This window comes from Convolutriloba macropyga, chromosome 2 (assembly GCF_964194025.1).
Source record: "Convolutriloba macropyga chromosome 2, txConMacr16.3, whole genome shotgun sequence".
Taxonomy (NCBI): domain Eukaryota; kingdom Metazoa; phylum Xenacoelomorpha; order Acoela; family Convolutidae; genus Convolutriloba; species Convolutriloba macropyga.
Window position 1 is genome coordinate 81,419,801 of NC_134469.1, and position 19,697 is coordinate 81,439,497.

The 19,697-nt window shown below is 37.0% G+C and overlaps 1 protein-coding gene across 1 annotated transcript; it reads left to right on the forward strand.

The window, feature by feature from the left end:
• Nucleotides 1–322: 322 nt before the first annotated feature.
• LOC142335508 (mesencephalic astrocyte-derived neurotrophic factor homolog) lies at nucleotides 323–13,257 on the forward strand. Its single transcript, XM_075384041.1, has 4 exons — nucleotides 323–481; nucleotides 553–677; nucleotides 7,599–7,743; nucleotides 12,954–13,257. The coding sequence occupies exons 1-4, from the start codon at nucleotides 376–378 to the stop codon at nucleotides 13,124–13,126; spliced, it is 549 nt and encodes a 182-aa protein (XP_075240156.1). The 5' UTR covers nucleotides 323–375; the 3' UTR covers nucleotides 13,127–13,257.
• Nucleotides 13,258–19,697: the final 6,440 nt, after the last annotated feature.

Consider the following 19,697-nt stretch of genomic DNA (forward strand, 5'->3'; position numbering starts at 1 on the left):
AATATCACTTGAATGAACCGCAATACCATTCTTGAGTTCTGGGTTGATCTTGATTAAATTTTGCTTCGCTTGTACGGAAAACTGGGATTCTTCTTTATCGATATTTGGATCTATTAAGCCCCCTCTTACAGATTAGTGGCATATGACTTTGGGTCTTTTCATCATACCCCCCACGAAAATAGAGCTCCTCATTATAGTATAATTAACAGGGGCTGTACGTTATATGACCATAAAGCTTGGAGACAATAAACGCCAGCTTGAATTTGAGAGAGCTTGAACTCGACTATTTGCAGTCTGAATTTCCTCGAGTGTAGCTCTTACTGTAATTAGTTTCGGATATTTAACATCTTCATTTAACATCTTCTTTTAGATAATATGGCTTCCGAGGCTCTAAGGCTCAGTGTCTTTTTTACTGTTATACTACTTGTCCTCTTGTCTTTGAATGGTGCAGAAGCCAAGCTACGTGAGGGTGATTGTGAAGGTACGCAAATTCCTAAATCAAGTTCTGCAATCTGAATGAAAGGAAACGTATTAAATGACGCATTGTTTTAGTCTGCATCAAATTTCTCACCAAGTTTGAGAAATCACTTACGGAGGCTGATCGGAAAACACCAGAGTCCTTAGAAAAGAGCTTCAGGTCTGCTTGTAAAGTGGCCAAAGGGAAAGATGAAAGATTTGTGAGTAAAATTTGCGTCATCTCTCAATTTTTGATTACTTGACTCTTGTTAAAGTCACTCAGAACTTTTGGCGTTTATTGAGAATAGTGTTGGGTTCGATATTCGAAGCCAAGTTCAAAGTGACTTGTGCGTAGCCTTGCTGAAAAGACGTAACGTATTTTAAAATGACGTTATTTATGAAGTTTCAACTTCTGGCTACATTTATAGAAATTTCTGGCATCTTAACGTCTGGCACTGCAGACTTTCGACATTTTAAATTGTCGTTGTAAGTGTTTGAAGTAAAATAAAGTTATTGCTCAATAAGGCTAAGTTTGCATTTGCTCAGAACTTTTGGCGTTTATTGAGAATAGTGTTGGGTTCGATATTCGAAGCCAAGTTCAAAGTGACTTGTGCGTAGCCTTGCTGAAAAGACGTAACGTATTTTAAAATGACGTTATTTATGAAGTTTCAACTTCTGGCTACATTTATAGAAATTTCTGGCATCTTAACGTCTGGCACTGCAGACTTTCGACATTTTAAATTGTCGTTGTAAGTGTTTGAAGTAAAATAAAGTTATTGCTCAATAAGGCTAAGTTTGCATTTGCTTTATTTTGAGCTTCTTGCTAGGGCATCTTTTTCTGTCCCCTTCCCCTAATCAACCTTCCAGCATAGTGAGCATAGAACTTTCATACGCCTCCCAGGCTCATGTGCCTTTTTAAAGGATGCGGTATAACTCCACTCATTGACAAACGTAGCCACACAAAGGGCAAAAGTAATTGCTTAAAAATGCCTGCTTTTCATTTGTCCATTTTTCAACAGAATTAGTCCTCCATGAATTCAAGCGCAAATTTCGAATTGTGAGTTAAGCAACTTTATGAATAAATGGAACGCATTTCTCATGGGGCTGCTAATAGCAAACTGCGCAACTTATATCTGATTTTTTTTTCTGTGAGTAGGCTCTGAGGGGCTACTATGTGAAAGAGTTGAATTTTTAACCTTAAATAGATCCTTAAATTTTTTCGGTGAGAATGGGAAACGGGCGCATGGCAAGAACTCGTTCGTTGTTGGTAACAAGTCAGCAAAAAAATACGGTATTCCGTTATTTTGATAACGTTTACAGTGGGTCCGCCCCGTTCCGCACGACTTTTCAGCAAAAAACAACAATCTTAAAAGATACACAAATCTATGAAGATAATTGTTGTGATAAACTTATTAAATAAATTTGTTATGGCAAAATCCTTGTACTGGGGACCTCCAATGGGAGGGTTTTAGAGGCAAGGTTCGGGTATGGTTCGTTAGAGTCAAGGTCCGACTCATCACATCAGGTCGTATCATTCTAACAGATTTCTTTTTTAGAACAATTTCTTGTGTTTTTGAATGTTAGCAGGCTCCGTGAATGGGATGTTTTGATGCCAACCATCTTCCTTCATCACATCAGGTCGTAGCATTCTAATTGATTTCATTTTTAGAGCATCTTTTTGTGTTTTGAATGTTAGCAGGCTCTGTAAATGGGACGTTTTGATGCCTACCCTCTTCCTTCCAGCTGCTCGGACTTGGTCTTGGGTACTTCTCGTACCAAATATATAGACGAGGGTCAAGTAAAGGGTTGTGTTCACTCCTATCGAGGTGCTAAACTGCTAGATCTCTGTGATGTTATCAATAAATACCCAGACCAGAAGCTGAACACTGTTGTAGTAATTGCCGGCTTCAATGATCACCGTAGTAGTATTGAAACTTTCATAGAGCATTGGAAATTCCTCATTCAGCTGATTATTGTTAAATTTAGCCCAAATAATTTGATTGTTCCCAAAGTTATACCCACCAGCTGTAATCGCCTCATAAATAAGAAAATCAGTGCCCTTAACTACGCTTTGTATAATTATATTGATTCTTGTGCCCTAAAGTTGTTTATTGTTTCACCCTCATTTAGAAGTGTTCTTGAACCTAACCTGTTCTGTAAAGACACCGTGCACTTCTCCTTTCATGGAAACCATGTTTTCACTATTATTCTGTTTAACATCATTCAATACTTTAAATATCGTTGCTGTTATTACTCTCCTGTAATTAACTTAATCTAGTCCCCCTCAGTGCAGCCTTCCCAACTCCTAGCCCTCAGCTTGATGGCTGATCAAACCCATTGTCCACTCTGCAAGGGTCACCTACGTAGGGGAGGCGTCTGGTGTCATACATGTTATAAATATTTGCACCTGAAATGAAGTGGTCTAGCCGCAGCGAAAGATTGGACCGAAAACTTCAGCTGCAAAAGCTGCTCTGAGGTCACCGCAGCCACCGAAACAGCAATCGCAACGCCGGCACCACACAACGCGTTGACCGTTCCCGACACTGCACTCATAGATCCTGCAACATCGCACGCCCCCCGAACGTTCCGTCGCCGCAGCTTCGAATAATTTTTGGGACCACTTCCAGCCTCATCACGCGGTAACAGTGCGCGAAATATACCGCGAGGTCGTCACTTGGAAGCAATCGTTCTTCACGCTCGGTAAGAACAAGACAGGGGAACAGTTCGCCGAAGCCCTTCACAGTGTCCTCTCCCCGATTGCCCTAAACACGGATAGATCCGATATATCTCTGACCCTCTGTATGATACTTCCGCACCTAACCCGCAGTCGAACAAAGAACACGGATGATGGGTCGAACAATAAGACCATCAAGCGTAGACTGCAAGCATGGTACAGCTGCAACTTCTCAGAACTGTTCTGTGAAGCGAAGGCAATCCAAATGAATTCAAGGAACAAACAGCAGCACTCTGACCTCAAGATGTTCAACGATTTCATGTCTCGTGGTAAGATCAGTAATGCTACTCGCGTTCTTTCGGATGAGCACAAAGGCGGCGTGCTCGCACCTACCGATCTCATAGACGGTAGACCGGTCCTCGAGATTTTACGCGACAAACATCCTGAAGGTCAACCCTTGGAGCCCAACTGCATTCAAAGCGAACATCCCCGCACGCTTCCCTACCACCCCGCTGTCTTCGACAAAATCAGTGCCAGGCTCGTCCGAAAGCATGCAATGAAGACTCATGGCAGTGCCGGGCCTTCAGGTCTCGATGCCGATGACTGGCGTAGACTACTTCCTGCTTTCGGGCATACCTCCACGAACCTGTGCAAGCTTGTTGCCAAGTTTGCTAAGAGGCTGGCCACGTCCATAATACCACCGGATGATTTGATTACATACAATGGTTGTCGACTAGTGGCTCTGGATAAATGTCCAGGTGTGAGACCTATTGGTTTTGGTGAAGTAATGCGTCGCATCACCGGACGCATAATCGTTGACTGCATCAGGCAAGATCTAACATCCCTCGGTGGAAACATGCAGCTGTGCCTGGGCCAGAAATGTGGCATAGAACATGCCATACATTCGCTTCGCCACAGTTTTGATGATCCCGAAAACGAAGCAATTCTACTAATTGATGCCAAAAACGATTTTATCGTGCTCAATAGACGAACAGCATTAGAGAACGTGAAAGCCTTATGCCCATCTTTGCATGTTGCTTTACAAAACTCCTATAGCCACCCGTCTCATCTCTACATCGGTAAGTCGACCATACTGTCTCAGGAAGGTACGACACAAGGCGATCCCCTTGCGATGACAATGTATGGAATCGCAATCCTACCCCTAATAACAAGACTTCATAATGACTCTTTGACACAAAAATAGTATGCTGATGTTGGTAGCGTCGTCGGTAAGTTGAAAGATATCAGGGCACTCTTCGACAAGTTAACTGAGCTCGGTCCCAAGTATGGTTATCTTGTCAATCCTCCGAAGTGTCAGTTGATAATCAAGCCAGGAGGCGAGCGCCAAGCGTCAACTGTGTTTGCAGGCACAAATTTGGAAATCACGCAGGGCGCTCGAGTCCTGGGATCAGTTATCGGAAGCTCTGAAGCCAGTAAAAATTTCCTGAAAGATGCAGAAACTAAATACACAAAAAGTTTAGACAGACTTGGTCAATTTGCTGTCACCTCTCCCCAGAATGCCTATGCATGTTTGACGAGGGGGGTTCAACAGAAGTTGAGCTTCCTCTCGCGTACTACACCTTCCATGGACGGGGTTCTGGACAAGGTGGAGGAGCGGCTTGGCCGAGTCATACCGAACATCGTCGGCAAAGAAGTAATCCAAGAGGAAAGAGAACTTTTTTCTCTCCCTCTCAGAATGGGTGGGCTTAACATCGCCCTCCCACAAGATCTTCACAAAAATCTTGAGCAATTAATTGAACTCTCAAGACCATTGGCGTCATTCAATAATATTCAACAATGTGAAGTAGAACAAACCAAGATCAGTCTCAGACAGAAAGCAGACAATCAACGTGATCTCATCTCGAAAAAATCCAGAATCGAAAACAATCTACCAGAAATGAAGTATACCATCCAGCTGGCCTCGGAGAAAGGAGCATCCAGCTGGCTTAACGCGCTTCCGTTGTCAAAACATGGTTTTGACCTCACGAAGACTGAGTTCCGTGATGGAATAGCACTTCGCTACACCTGGGAAGCGAAGAACACGCCAGCCATATGCCCATGCGGGAAAGAATTCAGCCTCACACATGCCCTCCATTGCGCTAAAGGCGGTTATACGCACCTACGACACAACGAAATTAGAGATGTGTTTGCAAACCTGATGGATGACGTTTGCCACGATGTACAGATAGAGCCAAAACTTCAGTCGCTCGATGGAGAAATTTTCTCGAGTAATTCCACCACCACTGATGATGACGCTCGACTGGACATCAAGGCAAACGGTCTGTGGGGCTCCCGCTTTAATCGCACTTTATTCGATGTGAAGATTTTCAACCCTCATGCGAAGAGCTGCCCTAAGACCATAAAAGATGCATACAAATATCACGAGAGCATCAAGCGAAATAAGTACGAAGAGCGAATCCGCGAAACCGAACACAGCAGCTTCAATGCACTGGTTTTTGCTTGTTCGGGTGGTGCAGGTCCATCAGCATCGCGCGTTATGAAACAACTCGCAACCAAGATCAGCGAAAAACGCGGAGAGCCGTACGCCGACACTATAAGCTACATCCGAACGAAAATCAGCTTCGCACTTCTGAGGAGCTGTGTTCTCTGCTTGAGGGGATGTCGTGCCCTCAAGCCTCGTGTTCTCAGTGAGACTTCGATTAGCGCCGTCGTGGAGGAGGGAAGGCTGCACTGAGTGTTTGGCTGCTTATCTTTATTCCTTTGCTTATTCCTTGATGTTCCATTTTTATTTTAATCCTTCCATTCCAGTTCCCTATGTGTGCTATATATATATATATATATAGGTGCTTTCCTCTCCACTTTGTAGTTATTTTTGTGACTGGGCCGTCTTTACACTGTCTGGAGGGGAACAGCTTGGAGTGCAGCATCCGGCTACTAAGTGCTACTCATCATGCCCTTTTTTTCGACCTACATCCATCGATGCCGGATGGTGTACACGGCCCTTTATTGTTATTGAAGATACAGACTCTTCATTAAAAAAGTAGCTCCAGCATTGTAGAATTTAGGGGAAGATATGGCTATATGTTCTCAGGCAATTAAAGCTAGCGCGGAGATTATCGGATTGAGCGGAAAAATAAAACGGAGCAAAAAGATGTTGCTTTTAATTTTTATTTATAGCCGCAAAGCGTTAGCTGGGACTATTACTGGCATTCTGGTAGTTTTTACAATTCAAAGAATTTGAATTTTATTTGGGCGCTGTCTTTTTTAAAGATCTGTTAACACATTTTGGTGGTTTTTGATGCCAAATTGGGAGTAGTAATTCTGGTCATGCCGAAACTGTAAGTGGAGCGAAATAGCGAATAGTTTCGTGGTGTAAGAGTTTTTCGCGATTAGGCGATCAAAATTTTTGTAGCCATTGGCAAAAGTTCTGAACTAAAGTTTTGCGGAAAATAGGCGAATAGTAATTAAAACACCTAAAAGGTTGCCTTTGCATGTAAATCGTCTTAACTTGCAAATAGTTGTAAAAATTTTATGCAAAATGCATCATATTTTAAATGTTTTGCATCTCTATTACCCTACTCAGTGTCATCACTGCCAATGATTTTGTTTTTTTTTAAAAAAACTTACAATGAAAGAATGGTGAATGTTTAAAATTCTTGTCAATAGCTTTAATGTAAATAATTTCGAATTACTAGTTGCACACACGCACGAAAAATTGGGGGAATAGTGGTTATACTACATCTTTAAATTGATCAAAATTTGAAAATTATGTTCCTTTTTGATATTTTCTTAGCTATTTTTCTACTCCTTCTATTACCCAGCCGATATGGCAGTACCTCCTTGAAGCGTTTTAATCAATATTCGCCTAATTTCCACACAAGCTAAGTTCAAAATGTTTGCCTACAAATATTCTTTTCACCTAATCGAGTTTTCGCTTTATATCCTACGCTCCAGAAAAAGGTGTTTGAACAAAAAATTTGCTGCACTCTCATAAATGACTTTTCTTTAATTTAGTCCAAGGAGATAAGGTCAGCTGAGTATGTGCCACTCTAATTGAAGGTCATTTTAGAGCAACTACTAGAAGTAATGGTTAAGTGACTCTGCTTGAAGTCACTGAGAACTCTGGCGTTTATCGAGAACCGCGAAGCTGTTCGAGATATTGAGTCAGAATTTCGAAGTGACTTCTGCAGAGTCACTTAACCATGCTTAAAACACAAAACGCGCACGTTTTAAAATGACGAAAGTCAACAAAATTTAACTTCTGGTTAAGTAGCAACTGCTGGCATTTTGACTTCTGGCACTGCAGACTTTCGGCATTTTAAAATGTGCACGTGGTTTAAGTAGCAATAAGTAATACAGATTCTCAATCGAAGTGTTACATCTCAGCATTTGATTTAAAGAAGAGAAATTTCTCCTTTTCGTCGGTTTGATAGAATGTTTTGAGGCTGCAGGTCTACGAAGCTATCGCGGCTATTTTCTGACAACCTGACAGCTATTTTATTTTTAGTGTTATTATGTCGGAGCCCTCGAGACTTCAGCGACAGGAATTGTTCAGCAAGTTGTGAAGCCTCTGAAGATGTTTATGCCCGTGGAAAAAATTTGTGAAAATAAACTGAAACCCTTAGACCAGCAAATTTGCGATCTACAGTATGGTAAGTTGTTCAGTCAATTTTCTCTTCTGTAGAGATGATGCGATTAAGTTCACTCAACTATTCACTAATTGTGACGTTTAAATTTGGCTTGCTTTGTACTAATTGGTCATCTGATTACGGGCCATTTGCCATTTACTCGAAGTTTGATCAATGGAGAATGTTAGTTAACATCTGATACTCATTATAAACGTTCAAATAAAAAAGTATTCCAAAAGACTTGTTTATAACATTTTCACGCTCATTTATTAATAGCCGCACAGCGATAGCTGAGGCTATTATTGGCCTTCTCTTGGTTTTTTACAATTCAAAGAATTTGAATTGTATTGGGGCGCTGTCTTTTTTTTTTTAAGATCTGTTCACACATTTTCATGATTTTTGAAGTCAAATTGGAGTAGTGATTTTGGTCACGCCGAAACAGGAAATGGAGCGAAAAAGCGAGTGGTTTTGCGGCGTGAATTTTTTTCGCTCTAATTTTAAAGTAGAGTGCGAAAATGGTGTTTGAACAAAAATTCGGTTTCTCGGTAGTGGTTTTTTGTTCACATGCGGCAATTTCACTCTGATTTTTACTGTTTTTTCGATTTTTTGGATCGGATTTTTTTCTAAATGGTTTTCCCAATCCATTAACAGCTCATTCTAGGCCTAGTTTTTTGTTTGAATTAAATTTTCATTTCTCGCTAGTGGTTTTTTTGTGTTCACATGCGGCATTTTGACATTGATTTTTTGTTTTTTTTCTTATTTTTTGATCTGATTTTTTCTGAATGGTTTTCTGAGAATGGTTTTCTCAATTCACTCATAGTCCATTCTAGGTCTAGTTTTTCTGTTTAGTCAATGAAAATTCTTTGAATTGTACGTCAGGACTTGTCCTGCTATGTTTTTTTATTTCGTCGTCATGATTTTTGTTGCGACCATATGACGTCACAGCCATTTTTTGTTCATTCGTTCATGCAATTTCAACTGAATTGCATGTGTGACGTCATTTTTCGCTCTTAGTGGAGCGAGTTTTTTTGTTCATGCGCGTGATTAAATTTTTGGTCACACTTGACTTACCTCACTCTCAAAAATGACTTCCTCACTTTGAAATTGACTTTTATTTACTTTAATTCAAAGAGATGAGGTCAAATGGGTGTGTGTCACTCTAAATGAAGGTTATTTGAGATCAGCTAATAGAGGCAGCAATATTTTTTACAGATTTTTAATCAAAATATAACATCAGCCTTCAATGAAAAGACGAATTTTTTTGGTCTGTCTTTTTTACTGTTTTTTTAGACTGCCGATCTTTGAATCTATTGCGGCTATTTTCTGGCAATCTGCCAGCTATGTTTGATATTTTGGTTCTCGTATAATCGTCTTTTTGAATCAGGGAAGCATAACGGTCAGATTTTAAAAAAATAATAATGAAACCAAGATTTTGAACCATTGTAACATCGGACGCACTAAATGACACGCTAACGTTCAAAATAGCTTATTTTGCAAGCCTATTGGAGTTTTCTTTGGTTGGTTCGTGTGAATAAGTTTTCGGTTACACGTGACTTACCTCACTATCAAAATTAACTTCCTCACACTAAAATTATTGTGCTAACTTCAGCCCCTTGATAAGGTCAAGTTAGTATATGTCACTCTGAATTAAGGTTTTTGTGGACAGCTAATAGAAACGACAATAGTTTATACATTTTTTTCATAAAAATATGACATCAGCAATTAGTTGAAATTGAAATATCTCTTCATCGTCCCATTTGCCCATAGTTCTTGAAACTGGAGGTGTACAAAGCTATGAGTTTTTCAATTCCTCGTCAAGATTTTTTTGTTATGACCATTTGACGTTACAATCTTTACAAATCTGCTTTTTGTTCATTCGTTCATGCAACTTCAACTGATTTTCGTGCGTGACGTCATTTTTCACTCTTAGTGGAGTGTTTTTTTTACCTCAAACTATTTTTACAGCTTTTGAGCGCAAATTGGTCAAGTTTTAGTCAGGTGGGCATAAATTAACGCTTTTCAAAGTTCAAAAAGGTATTTTGCAAACTATACTTCTTTTGTTTCTGTTTTTTGTGCGATTGGTTTTGGTAATGCAAACCCTAACTCAAAATGATACTGATTTATGCATTCTTTTTCAAGTTGTTAATTACAAATCTGACATCAGCAATTAGCTCAGAAATTGAAATCTCTTCGTCCCGTTTTCCCGTGGTTCTTGAGACTGGAGGTGTACAAAGTTTTTTAGCCATTTATTGAAAGTTTGTCTGCTAGGTTTGTTTTCGTGGAAGTTTCCGATTGAGGTAAGGTTATTTAAGTTTTTATGATACCTGACCCCCGAGTTGCACGCATTATTCATCGCCTTTGTTTTTAAAAGACTGGGTTGGTTCAGGCGTTTGACCTAAAAGCGAAAGGATTCACTTTGACTCACCTCACTTAAAATGATTTTTTTCCTAACTAACTTCACTAATAGCAGTTTTTCATTAATAGCCGCAAAGCCCTAGCTGGGGCTATTGTTGGCTTTCTCTTGTTTTTTTTATTTCGTCAAGATTTTTTTGACCATATGACGTCACAATTACCTGAAATCTGCTTTTTTGTTCATTCGTTCATGCAACTTCAATTGCGTGCGTGACGTCATTCTTTTTTACTCTTAGTGGAGAGTTTTTTGTTACCTCAATCTCAAAGTTGACTTCCCCACTCTGAACTTGGCTTTCCTTTGCTTTAATTCAAAGAGATAAGGTCGAATGAGTGCGTGTAACTCTAATTGAAGGATATTTGAGGGCAGCTAATACTTGCAACAATTTAAAGAAATTCTTAATCAAAGTATAACGTCTCAGCATTTAAAAGAAGTTTCTTTTATGGTTTGTCTTTTACTATCTTTAGATCTATGAGGCTAGTGCGGCTATTTTCTGGTAATCTACCTGCTATGTTTTTCCATTTTGGCTTTGTTTTTAATTCTCCTTACCCTTAAACTCAACTCCACCTCCTTATCCGCCTCTCAGAATTAGGGATAATAACAGAATATTGATTGAAAAAATGGGTTTTAGTGAAAAAATGTTTCATTTCCTGCTTCGATGACTTCATAGGTGTTTAGATCGTATAGGTGCTCTGTCTTTTTAAGATGTTTTCACAAGTTTTCTTTTTTCCACGTTTTCAAAATGGGACAAACAGATCGCCCATTGGATAATTAATTTCATCAGAGCTTCAACACTTTGGCAAGCATCGAGTAGTCTATCAAGCGTTTAGAGTCCTGACCTGTTAGGAAAACCCATGAAAAAATATTGCAGTTATTGAGCACAACTTGGTCATGCTTTTTGTCAGGTGGGCATAAATTAACGCCTTTCAAATTTCAAAATCTATTTTGCAAACTATAATCTTTTTCTGTGTCTGTTTTATGCTCTATTTGTTTTTGTACTTCAAACGGAAATTTTAAAAAATGATACTGATTTTTGCATGATTTTTCAAATTATTAAGTTTGCCTTTTACGACAATCTAATTTTTGATTTAGGAATCGTTTGAAGTGAAGCCGGCTTTGGAGAAATTATTGTATTCGGTTGTCTTTTTAGTTGCTCTGGAACGATGTTTGCATTATTTATTGTAAACGTGTGTGTCTGTTTTTTTGCAAAATTTTTGCTTCACCGTTTTGTTTTGGATCATTTTTCGATTTCGGTTCTTGGGTGTTTTTTCGCGCTTGACTTCTTAGTTTTTGCGTTGAAATTGCTACAAAAACTATAGTAAAAACTCGGTGACGTAAGTGCCCGAAAGCCGAGTGGTTAATGCTTTTTAATTTTTTGTACCCATGAAAAATTATCTAGGCTGCAGTTCCAGTCCCCTCTGAATTCATTTGCCCCACCTGTCGTTTCCGAGCAATTTTACCAAATGAAAAACGCGGTGAGAATGGTTTTATTTTAAATAGCCGCCGTCAGCTTCTCAAACGGCTATTTTTAGGCGCTCTTTTTTTAATTCGCTTTACCTTTTGATCACGTTTTTCGTTTTACATAAGTCACGATTTTCACGTTTGACTTCTGACTTACCTCACTCGCTGTTTCAACTGAATGGATATTAAATTGTTTCAAGCATTGAATTACGTAATTTAGTGAATACGGTCAATGTCAAAAGAGCGAAATCAAAAGAAACGGGAGAAACCGATAAAGCCCGGTTTTTTGAATTAGGTTATCAAAGTTCATTAGAGCGATTGCTAGCTGATATTAGTATTAAGCTTAATACCCTTCAGTGTAGAAGCTGAAGTAAGTATAGGTATAGAATCTAACTGAAACTGCATATTGAATTAGAACAATTTTTGAAACTTAAGAAAAAAAATGTGTCTTTTTAATAGCCGCGAAGCGATAGCTGAGGCTATTATTGGCCGTCTCTTGGTTTTTACTATTTAAATAATTTGAATTGTATTGGGGCGCTGTCTTTTGCTAAAGATCTTTTCTTACATTTTCATGATTTTTGAAGTCGTAGTGATTTTGGTCACGCCGAAACAGGAAGTGGTTTTTTGTTCACATGTTGCATTTTGACATTTTGACATTTTTTAAAAAATTTTTTGATCTGATTTTTTTTAAAAATAGTTTTCTCAGTTCACTCATAATCCGTTCTAGGTCTGGTGTTTTGATTAGTCAATAAAAATTCTTTGAATTGTACTTCAGGACTTTTCCTGCTATGTTTTTTAATTTGTCGTCAAGATTTTTGTTACGACCATATGACGTCACAATCACTTCAAATCTTCTTTTTGTTCATTCGTTCATGCAGCTTCAATTGAAGTGCGTGCGTGACGTCTTTTTTCACTCTTGTTGGAGCGAGTTTTTTTGTTCATTCGCGTGAAAAAGTTTTTGGTCACACGTGACTTACCTCACTCTCAAGAATGACTTCCTCACTCTAAAAGTGACTTTTACTTCACTTTAATTCAAAGAGATAAGGTCAAGTGAGTGTGTGTCACTTTAATTGAAGGTTTTTTGAGAGCACTGAATAGAAGTGGCATAAGGATAAACAAATTCTTAATAAAAAATATAACATCTCAGCATTTAATAAAAAGGAATTTTTTGGTCTGCTTTCTGCCGGCTATGTTTTCCATTGCTATTGGCCTATACAAGTTTTAATAATATAATTTGAAGCCCATTAGTTAGTGTACCCCCTCGACTGAAACAGGCTACAATAGAAACGAGCTCCGTCACTCGTACGAAAAGAATTTAATCAACATTAGTCGTTTATATTTTAACAGTTGTTGTGTATTTTAGAAAAGCAAATTGATTTGGACAGTGTGGACTTGAACAAATTGCGTGTGAAGGAACTGAAGAAAATTTTGGAAGGCTGGGATGAAGTTTGCAAGGGATGTACAGAGAAGACAGATTACATCAAATTGATCAATGAGCTCAAACCAAAATATCAACCGAATAAATCGGAACTTTGAGAAACTTATCTGATCTTCGCCATATGAATTAATCAAATTTTCAGTTAGTAGTCTGGTGCTGTACTGCGTTGTCAACTCCCCCCCCCCCACCCCACCCTCACCCTTGACACACACATAAAAAGAATTATACTGGAAAACCTTGTATTAATAAACTAGTACGCGCTTTGACATCAGTAATAGTTAACTAGCCATTACAATTAGTACACTTTTACAAAGGTATAAAATGTTAATTATAAATGACTGGATTCCACATGGGTGTTGGGGGGGGGGGGGGTAGCTATGAGTTGTTGTCGTATGGACTATAGGTCTTAGGTCTCTTAAAAGTTGTATTTGCTGAGGAGTTTGGTTCCAAGTCAGGCTCAAAATTTTGATAATTACTTACGACGGATAGTATTTAAAAATTTCAGATTTGTTTCCTTTGGAAATGAGTTTTGAAAGCTGTTCTGATTATATTATAATGGTGTGTTGTTTATGTTGATATCTTATCGTTACATTTCCAGTTGCCATTTCAGCATTCGCGTTCAGTATAACTGAATAATTAATTGTGTTATTTCGGTTACTCAAAATGTATGGATTTGTTCATCTGTATATGTCGTGCGTCTTTTCCGGCCTCAAGTTTTTTTTAACTATGTGCCCAAAAGTTTAGTGACGCTCCTATAGTTTGCATCTCGGTACTATGAAGGTTCTTTTTGTTAAATTATTACTGGTGTTCAGCAACAAAATTTCATGGATTATGAAAGGACCAGGTGATCGAACTAGAGTTACAAAATTACAAACTCCTTATCTGCTGTCTATGATACGTTGAAGGGATCTTTTCCGTTTGTGCCCCTCGTACGTTATGCGCCCCCAGTTACAGAGCGCGTGCCATTACATAGTAAATCATTATGTAAAAATATGGCACGTGCATCTGAGGGTGCAAACAATATGCGCACACTAAGCTGGGGGCACAAACGGAGAAGATCCAGTTGAAGACCTTTACTTAGATGATAAAACTAACAAAAGGCAACGAATTGATCGTTTATGGGTGAATAAAAAATCGATAGGGCAATAATAAGACGCAAGGCAGCAAATTTATTGTCAATAATTTCCTCATTCAATTTTGTTTATTGCAGTAATAAAAATGAGTGACCTAGTTTTTTTCCAGGAAGCTCATCTCCCTTCCTTTTTGGATCAGAAAAAGCCTGTGGTAACCTCTCACTTTTTTCACCATAGTCTTCAAAAAGCGCTCGCAGAGGTCAAATCAATTTTGCCTAAACACTCAATAATTATGCGTTCTTTAATAATATCAGACGTTAAATGAAAAGATACGGGATTTAGGGGTAATTGTTACCTCAAACAGTTTCGAGGCTGAAGCTCGAATTACTATTTAAAGAAAGTAGCACCAGCGTAAACTGGTGAAAAGACAAAAAGTTGTGAAAAGGTGTAAGTCAAGCGATTCGAATTTTTTCCACTGAAAGGTCGGTACGTAGTTTTGGGATAGATTGTAAGTTCACCGGAAGAAAGTGAATTATAGTATTCAGTTTACAGACAATAATTAATTAATTTGGCTGTTCGAGAGATGAAACACATCACAGTTAGATTAAAAAAAATTGAAGAAACAATCTCGACTTGTTTTCTTAGGTGCATTCAAAATTTGAGATATTTGCTAAAATCAGTAGCTGGACGAAACCTAATCAATTGCTTTAGAGAAAAGTCAGGAATCGAACATGCTTTAACGACTTTGTGATTATCTGATTAACATATAAAGTATTACGAATTAAATTGATATTTTAGAATGATCTTGAAACGCTCCGCGATTCTACGTCTATTTGCAACAGAATCAATTTAATTGTTTTGCACTTAATTTCTCTATACTGATTTACTAATAAGAAGACTAGTATTATAATTGTAATATGAAAAGATGAGGAGAATTATGATAGTTGAAAATATAATGTTGAACACGGTAGAGCTTTAATACAAGGAGGCTCGGTAATGTGCCTACGCACAATGTTCCGACCCCGCTCATCTACATTTTTTACTTAATTGTCTACCAAATAAGGAAGAGATGAAAAAATAAGCATACCGCTCAACAAACCACTGAAATTATAAAACCAAAAACAATATGAGAGTGCCGACGAGACCTGTCAATGGATTCAGCAAAGATAATGTGACTATCAGAAAAGACGGAGATAAAAATCAAATAACTACAAATATTATTTACCAAAACTCGTTGTCCATTTTCTTAAAAAAGTTAATTACCAAATCAAAATGGCGTGAGATAAAAGCTATGCTAATGTAAAATAATCTTGTTCTTTATTAGAACAAAATATGGGAATTTTCCTCAATGCGACTTGATAACAAGTCGACAAGAAAAGCGCAAAAGGGGCAAAGTTTTAAAACCGTTGTCTTTTTTGAAACAATCAATGTCGAACTGATTAAAAACATTATGTATCAACTGAAAAATTTGAGAGATCCATTTATATCTCCATAGAAAGACCTTCATTATCCAGGATATGTCATATAACTATAAAAAAAACGACAAAAACAGGCCAAAACAAAAAAAATCAAAATTTGCACGAAAACGATGTCCCAGCAAATTAAACATTACGCTGTTCACTAAGAACAATAAAGTTTTTTAGCTGAGTTTTCCAAATGGCACAGGATTGTGATACTGTGAAAAGAAAACTTTTAAAAAATGGGTACATATGCAAAAGTCACGAATATTTTATGAAAACTCGTAGTACCAAGAACGGAACTCGTTGTAAAAGAACCGATTGAAGAACATAAAATAGTTATGAAGAGCACATTTTAGTTCAGTAGATAATGGATTTGATTTGTCTATACAGAAATCAAGCTACAGTTTAACAGAAATAAGATTGGCAAAGCTAAAAAAACCATTGTCTTTTTAAAAACAGATCTTTTGAAAATTCAAGAAAATTTGTTTTCAATTGAAAAACAAAAACCGTCTTAAAACGTCTTAGAAAATTATCTGCGCCAATTATTATTGAGACTAACTCATTGGACTATCAAATAACAATGAATACATGTAGAACAAAGATTTCACACATACTTTACGAAACCCCAGTGTTGAAACCCTCAAATTTATAAGATACTAACCGCGGCAAATTTGATTTTACATTTGCGTCTCGGTTGAATCCCATGAATTGTCTTTGAAAAAGGCTCTCTCAAATGTCAGCAAAAAGAACCAAAAACAGTGAAAAGTTTTTAAAACTCGTAAATTTCTGAAACAATTTGAATAAGCCCTAAAAAGATCAATCAAAACGGTTAACGAACAAGGAAATTATTCATTGGTCCAAAAAAATAACCGAGATCTCTTAATAACAAAGCTAAGTTGCGAAATAGATTCAAATTTCTTACAGACGAAAAAGCGACGAAAAACAGTACAAAAGAAAAAGTTGAAAAATACTTTTTGTTTGAAAAAAAAATTTTTTTAAGGTCATTAAAATTATTAGCTATATACCGCTATCAAATATTGAGTTCATTTATATTTCTTTAGTTGTCCATTGAGACCTTTTATCAACCAATATATTGCATAGGACAACAAAAAGTACAGACAAATGCTGGTTAAAAATAAAAATCTTTTAAATTCTGTTAAAGGATAGTGTCGCAGCCCTTGAAATAATAAATTGTAAAAGCAATAAAATTGTTCAATGGTGTTTTGAGCACTCCGTCGGAATGGTTTGTTCGGTAGTGTGATAATGAACCAAAAAACAGCAAAAGGTTAATTATGAAACCGCAGTTTCAAAACCAAGAAGCCGTTATTTAAGAAAAACGCAATAAAGATTAGTTTTTTGTTTAATGTGAAATAGAATTTGACCTGCATTTACTTAGATTTAGCTAAAACTAGAAAAAAGAGATAAAAATATTGACAAATTTAAAATGTCCAGGAAATTATCTAATAACAATAATATTCAATGCCATAAGAGACATTAGGAAACAACTGAATGCATTGTATAGGTACACTTAATCTTCTTGAAGAATCAATTTGGAACTTTGACCAGTTAGACTGTGCAATACAACTGCAAAACAAACAAATGAAGGCAAAACACAACTATTCCGTTAAATTTCACTATAACTCTTTGTAGAAGTCATAAAACCGTTAAGTTTTCTCTGCAAACAATTATCTACATTCGGCCTCGATTTTACGTAGATGGTAAGAATAAGAATCCATCAGGAGATCAAGCCTATCCCTGATTCTGCCTCGCGCTGAATAAACTATCCAGACGTTCCGATTGTTTGTAATTTAGTTCACTTGCTAGGTTGAATATGTCAACAATAAAAAACAAAGACGCATTTTGTAAAATTATAGAGTTAAAGTTATAGAGTTAAATTATAGAGTTTTCAAAAGTTTAACTCTAGAGGACTTTTATAGGGCACCGATTTTCAACTAGCTCGATTTATCAGTTTACAGAGATTGTGTCATTGGTTTCTAGGCCTGTACTTCTGGCGAGCTTGAACAAAATGGACCAAAAAAGAATATTTTGTGCCATTTTTGATGAAAAAAGTCGCATTTTTTTAAAATCATAGTAGCAAAATTGAGCCAAATTTTGGCGAAAATTACGGAAAAAGGAATAAAACTGTCGAATATTCACAAAAATTTTGAACCTCAATAATTCCCTGTAAAAAGTGAAACGCGAAAAAATCTTAATCTCATACTCTAAGAAGTAGGTGCTTTCCAATGATACCACTCACAACTACGATGAATATATCGATCGGTCAAAATTGACTGAACAAAGAAAAACATTTGAGTATATAGTTCCTCCCCTAATTTGGGGTTCGGAACTATAACTGGATTGTGAGTTGAATGTGATGTACCAGAAAAGCAACTTTTATGATTGACATTCAAAATTATGCATTTTCTGCACGATTGAGAATAAAAAATTCGGGATTGAAACAATTGAAAAATTCGAAACAGTTGAACGCTAAGTTAAAAAATCAACAATTAATTACAGTTCACGTAAGTAACATCTGGGGAAAAAATACAATTAATCTAAAACATATTTACACGCTATACAACAATATAGAATTTGCAACTAGTGCGTATTAAAAGTACTGGTGGGCTGAAACAATAGATCTAGTTATAGTGACCCTTCCATAGCTAAGTCGATTATTTTTTGTTAAATTACGCAGGGTGTTCAAAAACAAAAGTTCAAAGATTGAAGGGACCGGGTTAAAAAACCTCATCACTGAAATGTTTAGATGAAATTACACACTGATATTTCGCGGTGTAAGATTGAGAGCTCTCATAAAGTGACGAATTTGACAAAAGAAACCGAGTTTGTGTTCACTGTTGATTGAAACATCGCTTGTTTGATATTAAGACGGAAAGCAGCAAATTTATTGTCAATATTTTCCTCATCGCCGTATTCAATTTTGCTCTTTTTTGCCGTAACCAAAATAAGTGACCTAGTTTTGCCCAACAAGCACATTGCTTGGTTTTTCATCATAAAACAAGCCTGTGTTAAATCGGAGCTTGCTTGTACCATATACATCAGAAACGGACCTCAGAATGAAAACGAAATTTTTTTCACCAATTAGATAAAGTTACATTTTAAATGAACAGACAAATAAACTAAAATAAGCGCTGATTCGGGGTAATTTCTGCCTCAATCAATTTTGAAGCTGAAGCTTGAGCAAATAGTTAAAGAAAATAACATCTGGTCAAAAGAAAATAACATCTGGTTAAAATAGCCTAAACTGTTGAAAAGACAAAAATTTGCGAAAAGGTGGAAATCAAGCGATGAAAATTTTTTTCACCGAAAGGTCGGTATGTAGTTTTGGGATAAATGTGTAAATTCGCTGGAAGAAAGTGAATTATAGTATTCAGTTTACAGATGGATCGAGAGACCATTTGTGCAGGCTAGGTTTTTTTTCTGTCTCCGAATCATTTATAATCAAGCTATTGCAAATTAACATAAGCAGCGCATTGAATTTCTGTCTAATATGTGCCTTTTGTCATCAATGTTTTAAAACAATAATGACAACATAGGGTTTAATAGTCTATGCTGTTTACTAGCACACGAGATATGCTGTAATTTTATATTAAAATTTTTTCCCTACTTTTTGCGGTTATCGAACCAATTTTACAGCCTCTTTAAAAACATACTCATATATACTGAAACCACAGACAACAGTAAAAAAAACGCAAATTCGCTGGTAGCGGTTTCGGATAAAATTTGTTGGTTCTGTGTGTGTCTGATCAGACTTTCCTGCGATCCAAGCCGACTGTGATCGGACTTTTGAACACTTGAAACCACCGATGATCAGAATTATGCGTTTGACATCTTTTCATTCGTACGCTTGTGCTCTGACTTTACCCTCTGATTAGACAACTACCAGAATCTTGTCAAAACTTTCTTGCGCTCCAATATTTTTCCTGTCAATGTGATTCGAGCTCATCATGCGCGCAAGTAAATTTCTCTACCAGTTTAATAAGTTCCTTTTTTTAACAGATGCTGAACAATAATCACTGAACAAAACAGACGAAAACAATTTTAAAATCTGAGCAATGAGCAGTTATACAAAGACATTATACTGCGGCTTAACAATACAATTTTCAGGCAACTATAAA